Source organism: Melitaea cinxia, chromosome 13 (genome assembly GCF_905220565.1).
Source record: "Melitaea cinxia chromosome 13, ilMelCinx1.1, whole genome shotgun sequence".
Classification (NCBI taxonomy): Eukaryota; Metazoa; Arthropoda; class Insecta; order Lepidoptera; family Nymphalidae; genus Melitaea; species Melitaea cinxia.
The window spans coordinates 5,996,315-6,016,951 of record NC_059406.1 but is presented as its reverse complement, the minus strand read 5'-3'; the positions used below and the strand labels follow the sequence as shown (position 1 = coordinate 6,016,951).

General features: G+C 35.0%; 3 protein-coding genes across 3 annotated transcripts; 1 reads left to right on the top strand and 2 right to left on the bottom strand.

Annotated features, from left to right (window-relative positions):
* Positions 1-1,981: 1,981 nt before the first annotated feature.
* Positions 1,982-4,380, bottom strand: LOC123659056 (leucine-rich repeat protein 1). The gene is made up of 4 exons (XM_045594327.1): positions 3,637-4,380; positions 2,832-2,923; positions 2,522-2,676; positions 1,982-2,446 (listed from the first exon to the last, which is right to left on the bottom strand). The coding sequence occupies exons 1-4, from the start codon at positions 4,205-4,207 to the stop codon at positions 2,032-2,034; spliced, it is 1,233 nt and encodes a 410-aa protein (XP_045450283.1). The 5' UTR covers positions 4,208-4,380; the 3' UTR covers positions 1,982-2,031.
* A 4,757-nt stretch (positions 4,381-9,137) lies between these two features.
* LOC123659283 lies at positions 9,138-9,947 on the bottom strand. Its single transcript, XM_045594529.1, has one exon. It carries the CDS (start codon positions 9,945-9,947, stop codon positions 9,138-9,140), a length of 810 nt encoding a protein of 269 aa, XP_045450485.1.
* A 297-nt stretch (positions 9,948-10,244) lies between these two features.
* On the top strand, positions 10,245-16,671 carry LOC123659002 (G kinase-anchoring protein 1-like). The gene is made up of 6 exons (XM_045594285.1): positions 10,245-10,655; positions 10,767-11,055; positions 13,927-14,113; positions 14,548-14,850; positions 15,156-15,295; positions 15,876-16,671. The coding sequence occupies exons 1-6, from the start codon at positions 10,651-10,653 to the stop codon at positions 15,909-15,911; spliced, it is 960 nt and encodes a 319-aa protein (XP_045450241.1). The 5' UTR covers positions 10,245-10,650; the 3' UTR covers positions 15,912-16,671.
* Positions 16,672-20,637: the final 3,966 nt, after the last annotated feature.

Here is a 20,637-nt window from a genome sequence, read left to right as displayed (position 1 = left end):
TATTGTTTTCTAATGTTTACGTGAATGTCACTCATTATAATGAAACAACTTTTTCGGATTTTTTTCTGTTTATTACGGTCCTTGCAAAAGAACACCGATTCCAACCATGTTCTGGGAGGTTATTGAAATAGAAAAAAAAAACATCCAAAGTTTTATAGAGAAGATGGCTGGCCATTACCATCCGCTTGGGATCCCATTATTAAAATAATTTAATCAAAAACCAAGCATAATTTACCACAGATTAAAGACTCAGCACTATCAGCATAGAGAGGACTAATTAAAATATTGATGTATCATATGGATATATATGTATGTGTGTGTATATATGTATATATCATATATCAGATCCGTATACAAAACACCTTGAGGCGCACTGCAGCCCTGCACAAGGTCTTGGTGTCCAAGCTTCTTAGTAGAAAGACAAAAATCACAATTTACAAAATCATTATTCGTGGAATCCTGATTGAAGCTTGGACACTTACGCTCAGAGAGGAGAATAAGCTTCTGGTCACGGAAAGGAAAATTTTCCTTAAGATCCTATGACCAATTAAAAGGCAAAACGGCAGTTGGCGAATAAAAACGAATACTGAAATTGCAAACCTGTGTCTCAGCCAAACATCATTGGAGTTACCAAATCCCTTCGGTTGCGGTGGCAGGGATATGTCGAACGTACGGGGGAGGATCGAGCAGTTAAGAGAGCATATCTGCGTCGACCAACTGGACGTAGACCAGTAGGTCGCCCCAGATACCGCTGGAGGGACGTGGTTGAAGCAGACTTGAGTGAGATCCAAGCCAATAATTGGCGGAAAATCGCGCAAGATCATGCAAAGTGGAGAAATTTTGTTTCGGAGGCCAAGACTCCCTTCGGGTCACTGAGCCAGATGAGTTAGTTATACCCAGATGGGTAGTTCTGAATAACTTTGTAACGTTACAACGTCTGATATCTCAATCTTCGCGGGACCATGGTTGCTGTAAACTGTTAAGTATCCGAAACGTCGGGGATCTAAAAACCTAATAAACCGGCGATAAAAGCCGAAAAAGTAGTTTCATTATACATTTGTTATTTTTTACTGTGTAAACATATTTTTATGAATATAATTTATATGAACATAGATTGTTTTTTATCTTAATATATTCATATTATTCAAAAATATAACTCTTTTTCATCAAACTGCTAAAATTACGTACCGTAAAACCTTACAAGATTGCCCAGCAAGATATTTTTCACAAATATTTAAAAAACCGGCAACATTTTTTTGCTGTGCTTAATTTTTGAACTATGAAAGAAAATTGAATATGTCTCCTGCAATACTAAGTAACTGATTTTTCCTTACGTCACTTCAGTTGGCTATTAAACTGTGTTGGAGTTGGTGGTATATTTTGCGGGCCAAAATTCTTGTGAAAAACTTTCTTTAAAACTCGATTTGTAATAATCCCAGGTGGGCAAGATTTTTACCATTGTTAGTTTGTGATAAATATACAGGAAAAATCGAATATTCGATGCGAAATCTCTCTTAAATTCAAAAATATGATGGTGGGCAATGTCAAATTAGTTTTTCTAAAGTAGTTGTTACAACTTTGCCCACCAAAATACTACCCATCGAAATGAGTAGATACTTATTTTTTTGACATTAATTTCGAAACTACCTAAGTACGTACCTAAATAGTGATTTTATAATCCTTTGTTTTCATTAATTTTGTAATCAATACATGAGCTAAAAATGAAAATATTGTTGAAAAAGTACATTGAATGTATTTGCAACATAATTAGGGTGATTTTGGATAAGAGTATTTGTTGATTTTGTTGAATTTATTTATTTTTAAATTTATCTCAGGATGCATAATACTAAGCCTAAAAACACAAGAAAGAAAAGAAGAATATTAGGACAGGCATACCGAAATTATCCAAAAAAAAGACATAAAAGAGGAAAAATAAGTTGTGGGATAGCGCAGATTATTAATTATCACTTAAAAACTTACGGCATAGACAATAAATATGTTCAATTATTTATTTAACATGAGATTATACAATTATTTTGCAAAACATTTAGGAGAGCAAAAGTAACACTCAAAACCAACAGCGCAGTTGTGGCTATTATTGAATACTACAACTCTGTATAAGTCCTTGAGCTCAAATTCTTTAATAACAAAATAAGTGTCATTTAAAACTGGCTTACCACACACACACATATTAGCATTATCTAAAAATTCAACTAACGTCCAAGGTATTAAATTAGGTGCATAAAAAAACTTATTATTTAAAACAACCTTCGCAGCAATGTGTACTAAGCTATTGATATAAAAATCCCATTGGGAGTAGTTTACTGCTTTAAGACTACTATTTCCGGAAATGAACATGTTTGTTGACAAATCAATGTAGTCTAGTCGGCATTGCATTAGACCACAAGGCAAAGACTGCAAATGATTTTGGGATACTGTGAGATACCTAAAAGTTAAAAATAATCAATAACTACACACATTTTTATAAACTAAATAATTAACATGTAAATAAAAACATTACCTTAAGGTGTTGATTCGTCCTAAACTGGCTGGTAGCCTTTTAAGATTATTATTATCTATCTTGAGCGTTATTAAATTTATCAACTTCCATATACTCTTCGGTAATTCTTTTATTTTATTTCCACTGAGATCTAAAAGCTTTAACTTCTTTGTTATCTGAAAGTACACAAAATAATACATTTAATGATTGTTTCTACCTATAAAATAGTAATTACATAGTCATATGTAAATTGATTGCTATAAAACCCACATAAATTAAGGAATATACTACAGTAAAACAAGTGTGAAACTACTAAATTTTATCAATGTACCTGTGGTCCAAAGAGCCATCTCCAATCCACAATTTCCTTTATTCCAAGACTATTATTTGCTAAATATAATTCACTGATGTTTGGCAGTCGTCCTGATAAACACAAAACTTTAATTGAATAATATTAAATATTATGTATTAATAATTGTGTAGTCCATAGTAACCACGCTGGGCAGGCGGGTTGGTGAACGCAGGGCTGGCTTTGTCGCGCTGAAGACGCTCTGCCTATCTTCGGCCTGTGTGTTTCAAAACCAGCAGTTGAATGGTTATCCTACCATCGGTTGACTATTTAAATTCCAAGACTATGAGAAACACACATGAGTTTACGCCTTTTTTGGCGCGAACTTGTGGAGGCCTATGTCCAGTAGTGGAATGCAAAAGGCTGAAGGCTGAGAGGCTTTTGAATTTGAATTTGAATTTGAATTTGAATTTGAAGTGAGTGAATTGTGTTGTAACAAATACTTAACAACTTCTCTAGTGAAGTGGTGCGAATAGTCACCTAAAAGACTGGTTTGAGGGTTCCGGACAGATTCCCACTAGGGGTGGATATTCATATTTGTACAAATATTTCTTCCCAGTTTGGGAGTCTACCTTGTCAGTCTCCCCAAAGTGCCTCAGAAAGCATGTTAAGTTGGTCCCAGTTGTTGTAATTAATACTAGATAGCGATCCTTACTCATAGTAGGGAACATATCCGCCAACTTACAGTAGAACAGCATGGTGGATAAAACTACCTTCCTTCTCCTATGTGGAGAAAGAGGCCCATGCCCAGCAGTAGAATATTACAGGCTGAATCGAAAATACTCACCAAATTCAGCAGGTATTTTCTCAATTTCATTGTTACTTAAGTCTAAGATAGCCAAATTATTTAACAACAGAATATCTCTTCGAAAATTGCATAATTTAAGTCCTACTATGTACAAACATTCCAATGTTCTGGGCAGACCTCTAGAAGGGAACTCTGATCTCTCATGGATAGTTAACTTCGTAGGAACTATGTCTTTTGCAGTAACACCAATAGTAGATAAGTTTGAAAGTTTCAAATCTTTTATATCTCCAGTAATACACGACTTAAGTAATCTCATAAAACTTCTAAGTTGAATAACTTCACTTTTTATGCATAGGTCATGAGGAGGTTCCGCAAATCTTATGGTAGCTTTGCCTTCGTTTAAACATTTTACGAACACTTGTTTAATAGATTTTAATTTATATTTCGTACCAGTTTTATTGACCGAAGAGAAATGTATTATAAAATATTCTTTGTCGTTATTAGGCTCTTTCCCCAAAGCCACAGTAGACTTTAAATACTTGCTACTAGATCTTATATTCAAACTACAATGTACTCTGTTAATAACTTCAACTTGACACTGTAATTTCATATTAAACAAATACGACTTAATATTTTGTACAAATATTTTACTTAATGTTTTCGATATCCCATCATTTTAGAAGTAAATAGCAATTAAAATTTTTTAAACTTGGTAATTGGCACCCGCGCCAAAAACATCACCAAACATAACGACAATAATCGTCACAAGTGTGACACTTGAAGTGTCACAAACTAAGAGGCTCGTATTGACATTTGACAAATACCCTAGAACGTAACTTGGTACGAAAGTCGAAACCGTAAGAAACAATAAAAGAATTAATTATAACATAGTGTTTTTACGTACAATTTTTGGTGCGTTAAATAATATGATAGAATCTATTAGGAGTATTCTTTTCGCGCTTACTTTATAGCATGCAATTTCTAATGATTACGATACGTTTCAACAAAACTTTCAAAAAAGTTACGTCTAAATCTTTTTTTTTTAAATACTAGTGCTGTAACTAATCAATTATTAAATTTCACCAGCTTTATTCGATTTTAATCGTAATTAAATATTGTGTCGTGAGCTTTACTGCAAAAAAAAGAGCTAGGCGCTCAAAGTCGTAAGTAACGTTGGGGGGGTTAGCACGCCAGACACAACACCCGTCTGGTCGCAGGATCCTCCCTTTGCGATGGCGGACGAGGAACTCAACACGTTGTTCCTCATACACCCCAAATTGGTAACCCCAAGCATGAACATCGGCGCAAACTTCATCGTCATCATCACTTCCTCAAGCTTCAAGCACAGCCAGCCAGCATCCACGACTACTATGGGTATCCTGACCATCAGCATGCAGCGGACGCGCATTCCTGGTCATCACCCACAGCCTTCTCAGCGACTTTGGCACCGCACACTGCACTTCGGCCGGTTACAAAGCAGAGACGCACTTCTCTCCCTGTCGACGTGGCAGTCAGCCACTACGCATCACCGCAGACAGTTCCGATGCAGCATGAACTACGTGGCACCTGGTTTCGACTTGTCAACATTATAGCATTCAGCCACTATGCATCACCGCAGACAGTTCCGACGCAGCATGAACTATGCAGTACCTGGTTCCGACTCACTGGAATATTCCAATGGCCCGGCAAACATCACAAGATGTATACATCACATGATGTATAAGGACGACCTAACCTGCTATCAACCTCCGGTTTCGCAGGGTAGTGATGTGGCGACATCTATCGCGCAACATACTAACTACGTAATTAGAGAAAACTGATGTATGCTACATCGCGCTATCAGAGTTTTGAAAGTGATTGAGTATACCATACCAACTAATATATATAAAATAGAACTCGACAATAACCGTTGGGGGCGTCAGCACGCCACAACACCCGTCTGGTCGGAGGATCCTCCCTTTTCAATGGTGGACGAGGGACTTAACACCATGTTTCTCACGCTACCAAAGTCATTACTTTTTTCAAAATCCTTTAATTAATATATCTTTATTTTCTTTTGACGATTAAGGTTGAAATTTGAAGTTGTTTTATTTTAATTATTCAACATGTCTTCAACATGTTTTATTTTAATTTAATCAACATTAATGGTAAAATCACGATTCACGATTTCATAGTGTAGTGGCAATTAAGTCTTGTTATTATTTATCGATTAAATAAAAATCTTATATAAATCCACTATATTTTATTCTTCAGTAAGTTAAGAAATTACAGAATGACAAATTAAATTAAATAATTCTAGTGACATGTCAAATTTCTTCTTCCATATAAAATAATTATATAAATCAACATGAAGGTTTTAATTTAAAGACTGTATATAAAAATAAAGTTTGTGTGTACGCCACACCACCCCCCTCCAGAGACCGTTACGGGCGATACTTAGGTATAAATACTTAGATACTTAGGTATGCGCACTGTTCTTCCTGAACGTGATTTCACGTTTTGGCATTTATCCTCTTCACTGTTTTTTATCTGAGGTGGAGTAGGAATGGGCTGTTTATCGTCTCTGTGCTCGAAATCTTCTGTTAAAATATAAGCAGGTTTGAGTCTTTCGATTGATACAGTAACTGGTCTATCTTTTATGATGATCTTAAAAACTTTGCTGCTTCTTTCTAACACTTCGTGTGGTCCGGTATAAGCAGGTTGAAGAGCTCCCTTTGTGCCTTCTTGTCTAAGATAAACATGACTCGTCCGAAAAAGGTCTTTGAAAATGAAGACAGACTTGTTACAATGTCTGGAAGCTGGTTGAGGTCTGACGCTTTTAGTGATAGATTTTAATCGTGTTATAAATTCCGTTACGTCTTGAGTATTATTTGTAGAAGATTGAAATAGCTCTCCAGGAAGTCTAAGACTTTCGCCATATAGTAATTCGGCAGAGGATGCTCCGATATCTTCTTTAAGTGCACTTCGAATACCAAGCAGTACTAATGGTAGTGATTCCGTCCAACTAGCATTGGAATGGCAAATAATAGCTGTTTTTAACTGTCGATGAAATCTTTCGACCATGCCGTTACATGCAGGGTGATATGCAGTTGTATGTTTGTGTTCAAAACCAGCCATGTCAGATAGATGCTTAAAAAGAGCTGATTCAAATTGTCTTCCTCTATCTGTTATAATAGTGGTAGGGCAACCGAAACGAGATATCCAGCCAGATATAAAGGCTTTTGCCACCGTCTCTGCTGTAATGTCCATTATAGGTAAAGCTTCTGGCCATCTTGTGAAACGGTCCACGGCTGTAAGGCAGTATTTGTAGCCGTTAGAAATAGGCATGGGTCCTATCAGGTCTAAGTGGACTGTCGTAAATCGCGAACGTGGTAAGGAAAATGTCCCAGGGGTTGTTGTTACATGACGGGTTATTTTTGACCGCTGGCAAGCCTGACAAGATTTTGCCCATTTACGACAATCTCTTCTTATTCCGGGCCATACAAAACGTTGTGAAACCAGCTTGGCTGTCGCATTCGTTCCTGGGTGACTTAGGGAATGTAAACTTTTGAATACGTCGTAGCGAAACAACTTTGTAACGAAAGGTCTTAATGTGTTGTTATGATCATCACAGTATAATTGCAGCTGAGTTCCAGGAATATCTATTTTCCGTAAGTTCAACGATGTTTTGCCTTGAATCAATTGCTTCAATTCTAAATCGTTCTTCTGTGACTGCGCCAGAAGTGCTAAGTCGATTGGTTGTGAGATTTCCTCAATGCGTGACAGCGTGTCTGCAACAACATCGTCCTTTCCAGAAATGTGTCGTATATCTGTAGTAAACTGAGCAATATAATCAAGATGGCGAAATCGTCGTGGTGAACATTTTTCTTTCTGCGTAGCAAACGCGTAGCATAGTGGTTTATGATCCGTGAAAACGGTGAAATGTCGAGCTTCTAACATGTAGCGAAAATAACGGATTCCTTCGTAAATCGCTAGAAGCTCTTTATCATATGGAGAGTATTTACATTGAGATGGACTAAGTTTTCGTGAAAAAAAACCAAGAGGTTCCCAATAATCTCCCCTGCGCTGGTGTATCGCTGCGCCAATTGCGTTTTCAGAGGCATCAGTTACCATTGCGATTTTTGCATTGAAGTCTGGATGCGCTAAAAGAGCGGCGCGGCACAAACTTTCTTTACAATTTTGGAATGCCTCTAATGACTTGCCTGATATATCTATAGGTTTTGCGCCTTTCACATTGTCAGTAAGTAAAGCATGAAGTGGTGCTTGAATAGATGCTGCATTAGGAAGAAATTTACGGTAAAAATTTACCATGCCTAAAAACCTACGCAGCTCTTTAACGTTTTTTGGCACAGGAAATTGTTTAATTGCATCTACTTTTGATTCCAGAGGCTTGATTCCCTTCGACGAGACGTGGTATCCTAGAAATGATAGTTCTGTTGCTCCGAAGATACATTTGGAAGTATTTATAACTATTCCATAATCTCGAAATTTGTTAAAAATATCTCGTAAGTGTTTCTTGTGAGTTGTTTCGTCAGGTGAAAATATAAGAAAATCGTCTAAATATGCAAAAACGAAGTCCATACCTCTGGTCATTTCATCGACAAAACGTTGAAAGGTTTGACCGGCATTTCTGAGTCCAAATGTCATGTATGGAAACTCAAATAGGCCGAAAGGAGTAGTTATAGCAGTTTTCGCAACGTCCTCAGTATATACTGGTATTTGGTTATATGCTTTTACTAAATCGATTTTGGAGAAGATATGGCAACCAGATATGTTGTGCGTGAAATCGTGTATGTTGCGGATCGGGTACCGGTCAGGAATGGTTCTTGCATTTAACATTCTATAATCACCACATGGCCGCCAACCGTTATCTTTCTTTGGTGCTAGATGTAGCGGTGACGCCCATGGGCTCTTTGACGGTTGCGCTGTTCCATTCTTGATCATGGCTTCAAACTCTTTCTTAGCAATGAGTAGTTTGTCTGGAGCCAAGCGACGTGGTGAACTAGAAACTGGCGGTCCGGGAGTAGTTTTAATATAATGAACAGTGTTATGCTTAGGAACACGTTCGATTCCCGCTGGCTTGGTGATGTCAAGAAACTCATGTAGTAGTTCATGGTATTGCGAGTTACCCAGAAAAATCTTGACTGATGAAATCGTGCTTGATGATACCGAATGAGCTTGTGTTGTCAACGTCGTAGTGCTATCGATGAGACGCTGGTTACGACAGTCGACTATAAGACCATAATGTGATAAGAAATCCGATCCAATTATAGCTTTGGTTACATCCGCCACGATAAAACGCCAGCTGTAGTCTCGACGAAGCCCTAAGTTTAATTCCAGGTGAGCAAAACCATATGTAGCTATTGTTGATCCATTGGCAGCATATAGTTGGTAATTTGTTGGCGAGCGTCGTTCTTTAAGACACGTACGAGGAAAAACGCATAGATCACTACCAGTATCGACAAGAAATTGCATTTTTGTGCGTTGATCTGTGACAAAAAGGCGACCTGGAATGTTATTTTGGCTGTCGGATGTCGCCATTACCGACTGCCCTTGCAGTTTTCCGACTTAAAGTCGCATGGTTTAATACATTTATTCGCATTTTTTCCAAAAGTGTAATGATACCAACAAACTGGAAACTTCTGATGGTTGGATTGTGATCTGGTACTGCTTGTATCGCGAGTTTGACTACGATGACGTCTAGGTCCTGATCTTCTTGTATAACTATATGTATTAAGTGCGTTAACTTGCATGGACAGCTCATCGATCTGTTTAGCCATGGATTCTAATACGGATTGAGACGTAGACGTCGACGCAACTTGTGGTGTACGTGGTACTATCTCATGCAAACTGTCAGCCAAATCAGCGAAAGATTGTAGATCTAATGTTTTCTGGGCCGCAATAATGGGTTGAAGTGCTATAGGTAGGCGACTAATCCAAATCGTTTTTGTAAAGTCGTCTGGAATTGAAGGTCCTGCTAAGCGCTGTAGATGACGTAAGAAATTGCTAGGTCGACGGTCACCCAGTTCCTCATGAATGAGTAGCTGCTTGACTTCTTTCTCGCGAGACGCAGATAGTCGTTTAATTAATTCGGATTTTAATAATTCGTACTTGCCTGTTTTTGGGGGTGATATATCTTTAACTTCAGCAGCATATCTTTGTTCCAAAGTAGAAATAACATAGTAAAATTTAGTATCGTCATCTTTGATACCAGATAATGTGAAATTTCCTTCCAGCTGTGAGAACCAAACTGTAGGTTCTTCGGCCCAAAATGGAGGTGGTTTTACGCCGATACGAAAAACGTCAGTTTCTGTAGGTTCGACCACAGGTTCGACATTTTTTCTTTCCATTTTGTATAAAGTTTAAATGCTTACTTTTTAGTCCGTTCCTATTTTTCAATACGGGGTCACCAGTGTAGTGGCAATTAAGTCTTGTTATTATTTATCGATTAAATAAAAATCTTATATAAATCCACTATCTTTTATTCTTCAGTAAGTTAAGAAATTACAGAATGACAAATTAAATTAAATAATTCTAGTGACATGTCAAATTTCTTCTTCCATATAAAATAATTATATAAATCAACATGAAGGTTTTAATTTAAAGACTGTATATAAAAATAAAGTTTGTGTGTACGCCACACATAGAAATATTCGAATTGCAATTTCACTATTGCATTAAATCTGTGATATTTATATGGTGGGTATGATACCCACGACGAACTTATCCAAATTTTAAAAATTCAAAATAAAAGTTTTCTTATCCTACCACCCCTATCAGTAAAATATCAGGGGAATAAAAATATTTCTGACTTGATGTCTCATTGACGTAAACGGTGAGCTATCAGCTATCTCATTCTTATATTTGTTATTTACACAGAAGGAATAAGTACCTAAAATAAATCAACAAAGAGTAAATCAAAGTAATAATTGATATCAAGCGGCAATCCATAAATTTACCAGGTATTTGTAAATTATATGTGAATTTATTCAAGTGATTCTAGAAATAAAGAAATATGTTGTTGTGTGACACATGAAATAACATCAGTTTGTAATGCAGTACGATCCTTTTTCTTATGAAAATAAAAATCATCTATTGAATAGTTATTTATACATTTACGTTAGTTGTAGTACTATTTCTTTACTACCTAGTATACCTTTTGCTTTTAGTTTTTGTCGGAAAATGGCTGCCCTTGTTGTACAATCTCGTTTTGCCGGTCTCAAAATAGAAGATGACGATCATCCAGCTATCGATGATCATAAATCGAAGAAAAATAAAACAAATTCAGTTAAGAAATTAGAGCCTCCAAAGAAACCAAAAACCATTAATACAAAATCACAGGCAGTTACGAAGAAGCGTAAGCACAAGCTGGTTGAAGCTACAACTGAGCAATGGGAAATGTGGAAGCAAAAGGACGAAGAAATTGTTGATGGAAACTATGAAAATCAACTTCAAGAGGTGAGCTTTAAACTTATTTAATATGGATACAGAGTATATTCTAAAGAGCCACTAAGCTCTTGTTTACTGCTGTTGCCAATGATGAATTTTATTACTGAAATATATATGTTTAATGCCTACTCAGGGAGTAATTCAGGCGAGTATAAAGCAATTAAATAGCCAAATGTGCTATAACTTGGTTGTTAGTAAATGAATCACAAGACTGACTACACTAGATACTTATTTAGTCAATTCAAAATGTAAAGTCATATATCAAATATTTTTTATCATTATTGTTTACCATATTTTAATTATCATTGTCATATCAAGTTAGGTCTCAACAATGTGCCTCAGAAATCATGTTAAGCAGTCAACCCCAGTTGTTATACACATCTGATAGTGATAGTTACTCATAGAAAAAAGGGAATATATCTGCCAACCAGCAGTGGAGCAGCATGGTGGAGTAAGTGATGGACCCTTTTTCTACTTGGAGAAAGAAGCCTATGCCTGCTGGTCAAGTTTATTATAAATTTAAAATAATTAAATATGTTTTTAACACACTAATATGGTTGTCCATACCTAAGGTTGTATCCTGCCTGTGTGTTAGATAATACCTAACTTGTATATCTAATATATAAAATTCTCGTGTTGCGGTGTTTGTAGTTAAACTCCTCCGAAACGGCTTGACCGAATCTCATGAAATTTCGTTGCATATCGGGTAGGTCTGAGAATCGAACATCTATTTTTCATACCCCTAAGTTATAGGGGGGGGGGGTTTAAGAGGGTTAATAAAATATTATGAAATTTTGTGTACATATCGAGTAGGTCTAAAAATCGGCCAACACCTATTTTTTACTCCCGTAAGTTATGGGGGGAGGAGGTTGAGAAGGTTAATAAAATATGTGGCAAAACAACAGATGCTTAACAAATTTGATAAAAATTGGTTCAGTAGTTTCGGAGTTATATTCCAATAGCAGCGTCACCTACCAGGTCCAATTAAGATAATAACTACCCTATATCCAAAGTTGGACCAAATTGCAGATGCTTGCAAAAGTTGATAAAAATTGTTTCAGTTATTCGGATTTTATCTGGAACATACATTGTGCCACGAAATTTTTATACATTATAGATATTTTTAAACAAATGCTTAGACTATACATTTTATACCTAGCCTTGTGATTGATTCTAACCCATGATCCCATGGGTAACAGTGTCACTCAACTACCCCAATTGGCCAGTCAAAACCATGTATGCATCATCTGTTGTTTGTCATCTTCAATCAAGCTACAAATGATTTTTAGCAGTTGCGAGTAGCTTAGCTAGCAAATGCCTAGCAAGGTTTGACACGGTCAGTCGGAGATGCGAGTACGATCCCCCATGGAATGGTCGGTATTTTTGATATATTATTTAAAAAAATGTTTATAATTGACTCATGTGGATATTACTCAAAAAATAATACAAATAAAATAAAATAAATGTTTAGCAAATGTCTGAATACCAAATATTTAGTTAATAAGATCAGTTCTCTGGCACAATTGAAAGTCATTAAACCAATCAATCAATAAGATCAGTAAGAACATAAGTTCAATTTGTCAGATGTTCTCAATTTGCTTGGAAAGTCATGCCATTTACCAACCATAATTGATGAAATACAGTCTGATCCGCTGGTTAAATAATTAAATACCTTTTGTTTTAATTTTTTGTAAAATAAAATTTTTGAGATTGAGACTAATAGTTTTTTTTTATATGTACATGTAAAACCAGGTAGGCTAATTTTAAGGGTTCCGTAAGTCAAAAAAAGAAAAAAAGAAAATGAAACCAGGATCTCTTTGTTGTCCGTCTGTCTGTCAAGATCACTTTTCTCTGGATCGTGTGGAGGTATCAAGTTGAAATTAATACCAAATACTTAAGTCTACTGTCCCTTAGAGCTATGAAAAAATCAAACTTCTAAGCCTACGCAATCAAAAGATACATTTTTTTTAACTAGGTCGGCAAACGAGCGTCCGGCTCACCGCCTGCAACACCAGAATAATCGCAAGCGTGTTGCCGATTCCCAATAGCTCCCCCAGGAGCTCTGGTCACCTTACTCACCAACAGGAACACAATAATGCTTGAAAACAGTATTAGTTAACTATGGCCGTCTGTAAGGTCGAGGTACTACCCCAGTCGGGCTGCTCCATGTTTTAGCTGGAAATTCCTGCTCTGCTCTACCTCAGTTAAACACAGCCGTTTATGGTACAAATTTTCCACACGCGCAAGGGAATCAAAACCTACAGAGTACTTTCCGTAAACTCAGAATCTTGAAATTTGTCCGAGTCCGACTCGCACTTGGCCGTTTTTTATTTAATATATTTTTTTTAACAATTATTATGCCATCTTTATTAAAAAGGGCACAACTAACATTTTGTTAGTATTGAGAAAATGGGCTTTATAATATTTTTACTTTGTTGAAAAAAAAATTGCTTTTGGACAGGATTTCTTCGAATTCCATCCATTACTGCTTTGATCGCCTTTTTCATACGAACACTACGACCTACGTGGACGGCCAGATCTTTTTCCGTCACAAACAGAGAAGTTTTTATTGTATCTATCAATAGCCCAGTATACAAACATTTGACTAATACCAAGCGTATGGAAAATTTTAAAAATTGTATTGGGCTCCATACGTATGTTGTGTAATGCAATCATAGCGATTCAGTTCTCTTTATCACTCCAGTCAATTTTAATAACATAAAATATTTTATGTATTTGCGCGAAAATGAGAAAACACAATGAACAATCATATAAACATAATATAAAGTACTAAAGACTAAAAAAATAAATGAAATTGATAGTGAGAACCCTCAATAATCATCTGTAACTTTTTACTTATCTTACATGTTTCTTTTACAGGCAATTCTTCTTTCTAAACTTGATTATGAAGAGAAGAAGGATGTGTATAAGCAATTTAAAAAAGAAGCAGATCAGGTAAAGAAATTGGAAGATCCTTCACGAACAGGAAACAAGAAACAAAAAAAGAAAAATGTCATGAGCCTGGAGCAGTTTAATGAGATGTTGTCAAATAATGACGAACCAAACGGTAAGCTAATTTTATGTTATGTATGTTGTTGCTTTTTATTATATTGAAGACTGATTGTAACTGGAACAAAACCTAAATCAAATTTCAGCATCTGTTCTGGTTTGAACCACAATTGGTAAAAACCACAACAGAAACTTTACATGGCCAATATTTTACCAATCAAAAATGGAAGATGTTTTCAATTCACTAGTAATTTTTTCAAGTGCGCAATGCAATTTTCTTATAGCAGTCTGATTATGACGACACTTTTCTAACTGCATAAGATGTACATTGAAATTGGTACTTTTTTAAATTGAAGAACATAATCTACTAACTACTAGGGTAAGAAAATGAAAAAGAATTTTGAGTGTTCACCCAGTAATATAATTTTTTTAAATATTTTTATTGAATATATGTTATGATTGTTTTATTTATTTAGATCTTATATTTTTCAGTCATAAATGTAACATCAAAAAGTCCAACTGAAGAACAGAAACCACATGATAAAGATACGAAATTTTTTGATAGAGTACAAGATGAAGCAAAGAATGAGATATTGAAAGAAAAAATCATAGCAAGGGTACGACACCAAACAGTCCCTGATGAAGTCATCACACGGATACAGTTTGCAGAAGCTCTAGAGCGGAAAGATAAAGAAATATCAGCCTTAATGCAAGAAGTTAAGAGTTTGAAAGAGGAACTATTAACAGTAAAGTCTCGGAATAAAAAGTTATGTAATATACTTGGTCAGGGTGAAAGTAAGTATACTAGCTTGTCTAGCAAATTTTGTATGGCGACATTTTTTTTTTCGTGAATATATCGATTTTTTTTAATTTGCCTTTATACAACCCTTGTCCTGACATTCACATACAAAAATAGAACTATCCAATCAGGTGCAGTCGGACGTTGCACAAACATACATCGATTCATTCTTTTATTATGTAGATAATTTCTTTTTTTTTTCGTCATAATCTTAAAAAAATTCATTATCTTATATCTCTATATAGTAGAGGTTCACTAAGTATCTAATAAGATTAAGGTTGACAAAGATTTTTTGTTTTAGTGAAAGACAAGGCTGAGGTATTGGTTGAGGTAGAGAGACTTAGAGCTGTCCAGGCAGAATTAACGGCAGAGCTTGCTTCTTTACATACTGACCTAGAAAAAGAACGGTCTAAGCATGCAGATCCGAGAGCTAAAGACAAGGTAAGATTAAATTAGATTATTTAACATTAGTAAACGATAGTAATTATTACTTAGAATGTAATTATCTGAAGATCTGCCATGTAAATTTATTAACTAGGGAAGGCTGTAAAACATTGTGAAACAAAAATGGGTTATAATAGTGTTGCTAGTATATAAAAAAAATATTAATTATTTTAGTATGTGATAAAATATTTTTAATTATTTATATTACAACTGTAGGAGTCATATACATAGAAGTTTTAGGTTTTTTGTGTTTAATTATATATATTAAAATATACTGGACTGAAAAAGCTTGTAACCTACCATTGATTGGTAAAGGCCTCTTCTCCTATCAACGCTAAGCGTTGGATGATAATCCATTCCGCTAAAATTAGTAATTTTAAGGAAATACTCAACAAAAAAGAAAAATATACGATTTGACGTATTTTCAGAAGGGTTTTTATCACAAGAAAATTGTTTTGAGACTTAGTCATTATCTAAAATAAAAGCATTTGTTTTGCAGTGTGATAAATTATTTAAAATATGACAACTGTTGTTTGATTTTATACATGTACAATAAAAGAAAAATTTCAATTTTCAGAAGAAAAGAGGGGCTACTGCAGATAAGGACAAATAGCGTTCAAAGTTGTTTGGTCCATTTTAAGCCTAGATGTTACTTGGTACTATATATTTGTCTCTAAGTGTCCATATTTTATTTAAATGGTCAATTTTATATTAAAATATACGTAGATGTTTCATTTATCTATAACTGGAAAATGAGTTCTGTGACGATAGTTATTAGGTCAATATTAAGTTGTAATTTGTTGTATATTGTATCCTTAAATAATATTTGATTTACATTTGGTATCCAACTGTAACATCTTGATGGAATGTTAAACATGACCAAGATATTGAAATTTATACGTTGACCAACAATCGTTTTCTTAACACTAATGTTAAGAAGTAAAGATGAATAGATATATTTCATAAGAAATCTGTACCTCCTGTGACAAGTGATCGTCATCTCTCTGCCCTTATCCCACTTATACACACGTAGGGTCGGCACAACATGTTTTTCTCTTCCATTCCTCTATTATTCGTCACTTCAGCTCTTACTTCTTTCTTTATGACAAGTGATACACGCCCTAATCTTCATTTTACAGGAGAGCAAAAACAAGATTTGAATTGTTTAAGTAGGCTAGGTTCAACTGGAGTATCTAAATTTGAAAAGTAAAACATTCTCTTGCAATATACATTTAAGTTTTTTTTTTTTGATAAATATTTAATTTGAAAAGTAATTTACGAAAAACTTGCTTTGTATCGCTTTTTACAATAATTAAGTGCTAAAATTATGTCATAATTAATGATACTTGTACAATTAAATTACTTTACACGTATAACTTATCTTTGTGTTAACTCTACAAAAATCTTAACGCAATGTTCCTCAAACAAAAGATAAAGATATAACCTTTTAGACCTAATATGTTTTGTTGCCGCTTGCCTATTTACACAATTTACCTATGTAATTACCTAAGAGATATATTATTATATATATATTTACCTATGTAATTACCTAAGAGAACGATGGCAAGAGACTGGATGGTATGAGTTTGATTCCATGTAAGATGAGCGGGGTGCTGGTACGGGATGCAAACTTTTCAGACACGCTGGCCCCTTCCCATCTACATGGAACCAACAACAGAGCTGGTGCGGCTTGTAAAGCGGCTGAAAAAACTAAAGCATACAAATACAGGGGTCTAGGCTCCGAATATCATTTTGTCCCATTCGGTGTCGAGACCCTTGGTCCGTGGGATCCTAGCGCTATAAGACTTTTTAAGGAAATAGTAAAAATGTTATTCGACGTCACAGGAGACCGAAGAGCTGGCAGCTACTTCGGACAAAGAATTAGTCTAGCTATTCAAAGGGGGAACGCTGCCAGTATCTTCGGAACCTTGCCTAAAGGGACTCCTTTTAATAATATTTTTTAGTTATTATATTATATATACACACTTAAGGTTTTTTAGTTTAATGTAATTTATATTATATCTTTCTTTATTTTTAAGTTTTCCTTAGCTTATGTGCTCTAAACGTCCTTCTTTTTTAATAGAGTTATTAGGTAATTTCTTAACGATTACCTAATATTAATTACTAGCTGACCCGGCGAACTTCGTATCGCCTAACACAAACTTTATCGTATGGTATTAAAGTTCAAATTGACTTTTAAGTATTATCACAAATCTTTTGTATGGGAGTATAGAAAAGTGTTGTTTTTAGACTTTTTCAGAAATTTAATTTTTTTTTTTTAGAATTTTTCTCTCCGTAAGAACCATCCTCGTACTTCAAGGAATATTTTAAAAAAAGAATTAGCGAAATCGGTCCAACCGTTCTCGAGTTTTGCGCTTAGCAACACATTCAGCGACTCATTTTTATATTACAGATTAGGAAATATTACGGAAATATCACGTATTAGGTTCAAAGGGTCTAACCGCATAGTATTTACGTAAAATGTACTGAAAATTTGACGATTTTGGAATTGACGCCGCGTTGGCCCAACGTTCACAGCCTTGGATTGTACCTGATGCGCTGGCGGTTGCGGGTTCGATTCCCGCACATGACAAACATTTGTATTGGCCATACAGGTGTTTGCCGTGGTCTGGGTGTTTGTGCAGACCTTGTGGGTCTCCCCACCGTGCCTCGGAAAGCACATTAAGCCGTCGGTCCCGGTTGTTATCATGTACACCTGAACACATGAGCCCGTAATATCCCACTACTGGGCATAAGCCTCTTTCCCCGTGTAGGAGAAGGATCAGAGCTTAATCCACCACGCTGTTCCAATGCGGGTTGGCGGATATATTCCCTACTATGAGTAACGATCGCTATCAGGTATACGTGATAACAACCGGGACCGACGGCTTAACGTGCTCTCCGAGGCACGGTGGGGAGACCCACAAGGATTGCACAAACACTCAGACCACGGCAAGTACCTGTGTGGCCAATACAAAATGTTTGTCATGTGCGGGGATCGAACCCGCAACCGCCAGCGCAACAGGACGCCGCGTTAGCGCAACGGTCACAGCCATGGATTTAGCGTATTAGTAAGTTTATTAAATTATACATACATTATTTCTTTAATAAAAATTAACAAAATACAGATGATATTGAGTTTTACGGTGCGACAAAAGTATAATTTTCGAAGAGAAGAATACAACGTGACAACTACCAATATTAAAGTCATATCACTTTGTTAATAGCAAGATAGAAGAATGTTAGTTGGACCAACAAAATCGTTTTTTTTTTCTTCTGAGAATTCCCATGTTCAAATCGTAAAAGGTTAGATATACTCTAGTTATATCACTTGTCACAGGAGGAACATATAATGTTTAAGACATTTATAATTTTAAAATTTTATTTAACGCAACTTTGAAAGACATTCCTTAAATGTAAACACAAAAGTTGTGAATTTGAATTATACTAGATCTCTACTCTTGCTCTGTGATTATGTAACTTGTATTTTTTTATGTTATTTTATATTATATTTAAGAGATATCACAAATTTTTAGTTATGAATAAATCAAAATTTAAAATTATAATATTTTATATTTTCATTGTCCCCACCACCCTCCGCTCCGTATTCCACGTTATGTACCCATAGTACGTGACTCATTTTATGACCCGTAGTATTTCTTAATCCCCTTCTCCATGGACGTATTTAGGTACCCTAGGCCCAAAAGAGCCATGGCCCGTGGTCACATGCTTCAACAATATTTAAAAATATCGATATATCGAGAATCCGATATTTTAAAAAATATCAACAGCCCTGGTGTGTTCGCGGAGAACTTCGTCGTTTATGAACCGATTTTGCTAATTCTTTTTTTTTAGAAAGAAGATATCTCAAGGAAGGTACCATAATAAGTAAACCAGCATCTGATGATGGACTCAGAGAAATCGAAGAGAATCTTCGAAAATCGTAGCGGCGACTAAAAGTGTGTTTGTTAATTTTTTTCGTCTACTTACGTTGTATTACTTGTCGATATAATTGAAATCGGGTTATTCGTTTGCTAACAAACACAATTATCTCTATTAATGCGTATTTACTTGAAAATATTTACGTCGATCTACGTTGTATTTATGTCCCATAACTTTTTATTGGGAACACCGATTTTGATTGAGTTGATGATTATTTTTTTAAATCGAGTGGCAGTGCTTGTCCTGTCGTCCCATTTAAATTTGATCGAGATCCTTTTTAGTACTTTTTGAGTTATTTCTAATAATGCGAATTTACGCGACTATTTTTTTCATGTATTTATGTAGTTAGTGCTCGATGTAATTGAAGTAGTTTTTTTACGTTTGCAAGCAAACACAATTATTAACTTAATTAATGGGGCGGCAAACTTTATTATTTATGAAGTATTTTTAAATACGCCACTGCCCTCATCCTCGAAGTTTTTCCATAGTAGTTCAGAAATATGATTTTAAATCCTTTTTTGGAAACAGAAAGTTAAAAAAAAAAATGTCACCTGTGAGTTTAAAAAGTGCTAAACACTGCGCGCCATATTTGAATATAGCACTCAAAGGCGTGAGATTTTTCTAGAGGATATTGACAAAGTGACGAAAATTTAAGACCACCCACGCCCCAGTGACCAAGCGTTGTATTTACTTGCCGTTTCATTTACTACACTACTTAAACAACAAATTTAAAAATAAACCAATTTTATTGTTTGTAAAAATAATCAATGTTTTTGTCAGATGCAGTTACTTACGACTTAGAGCAAAAAAGGTTTGGGCTTAAATCATTAATGAAACAAATTAAAACAATGCACAATTTTATTGTCATCTCTAATTAAATACACAATTGTAATTATACTTAAATACGTCGCAGTGTGATATTTTTACAATGTTAAGAGAAAAAATAACTTCAGTGTAAAATACATATGCTACTAGGAGTTAGTTGGAGTTGGAAATTAAAATTGTGTATCAATTGATAGACGAAATGTTTCCTGCTGATTCTTAGAACCGAAATATCAGTTAACTCATTTGCATAATTACACCTAAATGTATTGTTAGGTATAAGATAAATAAAAAATACTAAATACATTATGCATAATTGTTTGGAAATATAATAAGGACACAAACAACTCTGTTAATATAAAATGTTGACATTTGTTCTAATAGTAGGCAGTTCTAAAATTCATTATTTTTATACACATAAACCATGGTTTATATAAAATTACGAGCACAACATTTGGACAAATCAAATGAAATAAATACTTAATACATTTTTGTTAAGACTGTCTTCTGTTATTTTAATGACTAGTTGAATAAGATGTCTTAGTAAAGTGTTTAGTGTAGGTACCTAAAGCATA

Bases quoted from the DNA above. Each gene is read 5' to 3' on its own strand.
- LOC123659056 (XM_045594327.1), bottom strand. From the start codon at position 4,207: ATGAAATTACAGTGTCAAGTTGAAGTTATTAACAGAGTACATTGTAGT. The intron at 2,677-2,831 runs GTACATTGATAA...GTGTACTTTCAG, and splicing joins GATGGCTCTTTGGACCACAG to ATAACAAAGAAGTTAAAGCT. The intron at 2,447-2,521 runs GTAATGTTTTTA...TTTAACTTTTAG, and splicing joins GGACGAATCAACACCTTAAG to GTATCTCACAGTATCCCAAA.
- LOC123659002 (XM_045594285.1), top strand. The intron at 14,114-14,547 runs GTAAGCTAATTT...TATATTTTTCAG, and splicing joins AAATAATGACGAACCAAACG to TCATAAATGTAACATCAAAA. The intron at 15,296-15,875 runs GTAAGATTAAAT...TTCAATTTTCAG, and splicing joins ATCCGAGAGCTAAAGACAAG to AAGAAAAGAGGGGCTACTGC.
- LOC123659283 (XM_045594529.1), bottom strand. From the start codon at position 9,947: ATGGAAAGAAAAAATGTCGAACCTGTGGTCGAACCTACAGAAACTGAC.